Here is a 3,777-nt window from a genome sequence, read left to right on the forward strand (position 1 = left end):
GATTTATTCCATAACAGTAACTAACTAGTTAGATAGATTATCAATCACTACAAATTCTAGAAGATGAGTGAGATGATATGGAGTCGTCAACCATAATAACAAATTCTTATCTTTCTGTTATAGACCACTTAAGTGGTTTCCACTTTCTATCCCCACTACATGGAGCATCTCATTCTACCACTCTTTCTTAATTTCCATCCACTACAAATAACCACTCAGTAAGCATTGCATCATGTCATTAAGTCACCTGCAAACTATCCACTAGGAGCACAACCTCCTAGTGCATTTCGTCTATATATGATCTCTTACCACTAGGGGCACAACCTCTTAGTGTATTTCATCTATATATGATCTCTTATAGCTAGCAAAGGGGGCTCTCATCTAATAACTGATCTCAGTATTCACAAGATTTACCACCATGGCTACAACATTCACATTTGTGTTCAGAGCACATCTTATCTACTAAACAGGTGGCTCACACACACATACATTCATTGTTAATACCATCGGACTTTAGCCTAAGGTGCAGGACTTCTCGTTACCTGTCATCTTTACCATAAGCTCCGTAGATATAAATAGTAACTATCCCACTAGACATAAATCTTCATTTCCCAAACAAATGGTATATACTATTATAATTTACTCTTTTTGATGGGTTAATATTATGCGCATTTTTTATAGTACTCGAGTTTAAGGTGTTCTCTATTTATCCACCGAAGATTTGTTCTTTCTCTTTTTAACTAGAAAGACACTTTTTTTTTTTTTTTGGGTACATAATTAGAAAAGCATTTATTAATGAGTACTAAGACATGTCCAAGAGAGCTAGTTTTAAAATAGCCTCAACCGCTTCTTCAATCCACACACAATTGATAATTTGGATGATAAAAAGAGAGCAAGTTAAGCAAGTTCATATTCCCATTTCTTCTCACTTGTGAAACAGTTGAGGATATAAATTGAGGGAAAAGATTAACGCAATCTTTCATAACTCATCCATGGCATGGTTGATTAATCCCTTTAGAAAAACTCTAGTACCTCCAAACTATTTTTTCACCAGGTTCATCCCTAGAGAAAAATTAAGAGCCAAATGGAATGGAAAGGCTTCAGTCGATTGGATGTAGACCATGTGAGATAACACAATAAGGCCATGAAGTTTTTTTAACCGTAATACAAGGCCACGAAACTGCTACCACGAATGATAGCCCCAGCTCCGCAAAACCCACACCTTTTGGTAGCGGCATCAAAGTTCAGTTTGTAAAAGCCCACGAAAATTTAGGTAAAAACTTCTTATATAAGCCAAATCAATAATTGATCTAGAAATTATTATTTTTTTGGAGTTACCCAACCATAATTATCTCTCTGAGACGAGTTGGCTCCCTCCGGTATCCCCACGAGCTTCGACTCTTTTAGGTTATATTAAAAATATATTTACTTTTAAAATATATTTTAACAATTAAGTGAGTGATTAACTGAGTTATATAACAAAACTTCAAGTAGTAATAGCCAACTAATATAAATGGAACCACATGTCTTCCCAACATAAACTACAAAATTCACTGGTCAATAATTGAAACGCGCGTACAGGGAAAGTTTTATAGCATCGTGTTGCCCTTTTTGATAGGAAATTTTTAGAAATTTAAATAGAGAATTGTTATACTTACAATCTTTTTTTTTTTATAACCTCTTACAACTATAACTTAACACCGTTGATTTCTGTCAATCAATGATTATGATTTTTGCAAATTAATCTCATTAATTAATTATTAATTCACAATAAATGATAACCGTTGATGAGCAGAAATCAACGGTATTAAGATATGGTTGTAAGAGGTTGTAAAAAAAAAAAGTTGTAAGTATAACCTTTCTCATTTAAATAACGGCTAAGGATATATTCCCAGTTTTCAAATCTAAGTTTATATATTAGAATCAAATTTCTAAATGAATCACTTACAGATACTAGTATAGATGTCTTCTCACAACTTTTTGTTTTTTTGGTAGTTTGAGCAAGAAAACAAGCAGAATCAAACAATCCTAATACTACAACTATTAGAAATCAAATTTAGATTTTGCCACGTCATCTCTAATCTCCGTCATGCTAGAAGTATTTAGAATATGATAGAAGTCAAAAGTTGTAGAAGATTATGGACGCTAGAAGAAAACTCATAGAAGCTTGAAGACTCTAGAAAAATCCAAATCTTTCTTGAATTCTATCCATTGTCAACCCATGATGAGTTGGAAATCTTATCCTATCGCTATAAGTTGTATTAAGTGTGTGGTTGTTATAAGTTATCAAATTCAATTTGAAGACTAGAAAGTTGTAAGAATGGTCAAAGATGAAGACTAGTGATTGTAATAGGTTATCAAGTTCAAGTTGAACTCTTTCATGTACATCTATATATATGTGTGTGTTGTATATTAGGCATGTTGTGGTAATGAGTGAATAGAAAGATTGAAAGTGTGTGAAGAGTGTGAGAAAGTAAAGTGCTGAAACACTTGTGAAAAAAAAATAGAAAGAAGAAAAGAGAGTTTGACAAAGAGTTATCCTTGAAAAAAATTAGACATAGTGCTGTAACACTTTGTGTTTTGTCTTTGTAAAAGTTTGATACTAGTATACTTGTTCTGTTTGTTTATTCCATCTCCAACAAGTGGTATCACATCATACAATTAAATTTCCAACGACAACATCGTCTCACATTTGAGAGATCAGCCAAAAATATAAAACCAAGTCCTCGAGGGAGAGTAGGGAACAGCTTATAATCATCTAACTCTGCTTATAATCTGCTTCTTTTACAATTTGAGGAAATCAAGTCATCGGATGTATTAAAGCACTCCACATCATTTTTTCTTGTGTCCTCGGGTAACTTCCTCTTTACACCAGAAAAACTTCTCAGTCCTGTAAGAAAACCATAGTCAGCAACAGATTCATATACCAGTGAGTAAGACTCTAATTCCTTCTATCAGGAGACGGTTGTGACTTCAATAAACTAACCAGGAAGTGGATCCTCAAAACCACGTGACATTGATTCTGGATCGCCACAGTTACAATGGAAGCTGGGATTATCATAATATGATTCTTGTATCCTGCAGGTTAATATACTCAACAAAGATCAGAGATGATATAGTAAAATCCAATGTGTTTAAAATCAATCACATAAACAAAGTCTAAAAATTGGCAAGAACTAAACCCAACTGGAAAGGAAACCCCATACAACATCATCAGAAGCTGGGGCCTTTTTTTGCTTTATAAAAACATTATCAAAGAAAGAAAGAAAAAATTATTTTAAAAAACAAATAAACTTTTAAGTTTTAACCCCCATTTTTTTACCTGAAATTTATTTCTTTAATATTAGGTCTCTGTTTTGTTAGTGGCTCGAAAATCTTGAACGGGAGATTGAAATGGGTAATTTCCTGGTTCAATTCCTGAATGGTTGATGCTTGCAACTGCAACAAATAAAAATCTCATAAGGCCAAAATGTCAAAAAATAAAAAAAAAAATAAAAAAAGCAAAATCAGCCACAGAAAAAAGAAACATGCTTGTTCCATGTGACCCTGAGGGAAGTAGAAAACTCTGTCTCCAGTAACACGAACATCAACCACAGGTCCTGCACACGACTTCCATAACTTTTCATACAGATCGTCACGTCTTATATCTGCCAAACGCAAAATAAAAACAAATAAGAAGAGAAAAAACGGAATCTTAATGGCTCTGCATGGTTTCTTAGAAAGTTAACAACTTATCTCTTTCATTTTTCTTCTTAGCCGTGCCCCAGTTTCCTCCAT

The 3,777-nt window shown here is 33.5% G+C and overlaps 1 protein-coding gene across 1 annotated transcript; it reads right to left on the reverse strand.

The window, feature by feature from the left end:
* Nucleotides 1-2,508: 2,508 nt before the first annotated feature.
* On the reverse strand, nt 2,509-3,777 carry LOC133286252 (uncharacterized). The gene is made up of 5 exons (XM_061483648.1): nt 3,732-3,777; nt 3,532-3,647; nt 3,323-3,438; nt 2,987-3,078; nt 2,509-2,890 (listed from the first exon to the last, which is right to left on the reverse strand). The coding sequence occupies exons 1-5, from the start codon at nt 3,775-3,777 to the stop codon at nt 2,769-2,771; spliced, it is 492 nt and encodes a 163-aa protein (XP_061339632.1). The 3' UTR covers nt 2,509-2,768.

This window comes from Gastrolobium bilobum, unplaced genomic scaffold (assembly GCF_033153095.1).
Source record: "Gastrolobium bilobum isolate Gb01-03AN ecotype WA unplaced genomic scaffold, APGP_CSIRO_Gbil_v1 utg3566, whole genome shotgun sequence".
Classification (NCBI taxonomy): Eukaryota; Viridiplantae; Streptophyta; class Magnoliopsida; order Fabales; family Fabaceae; genus Gastrolobium; species Gastrolobium bilobum.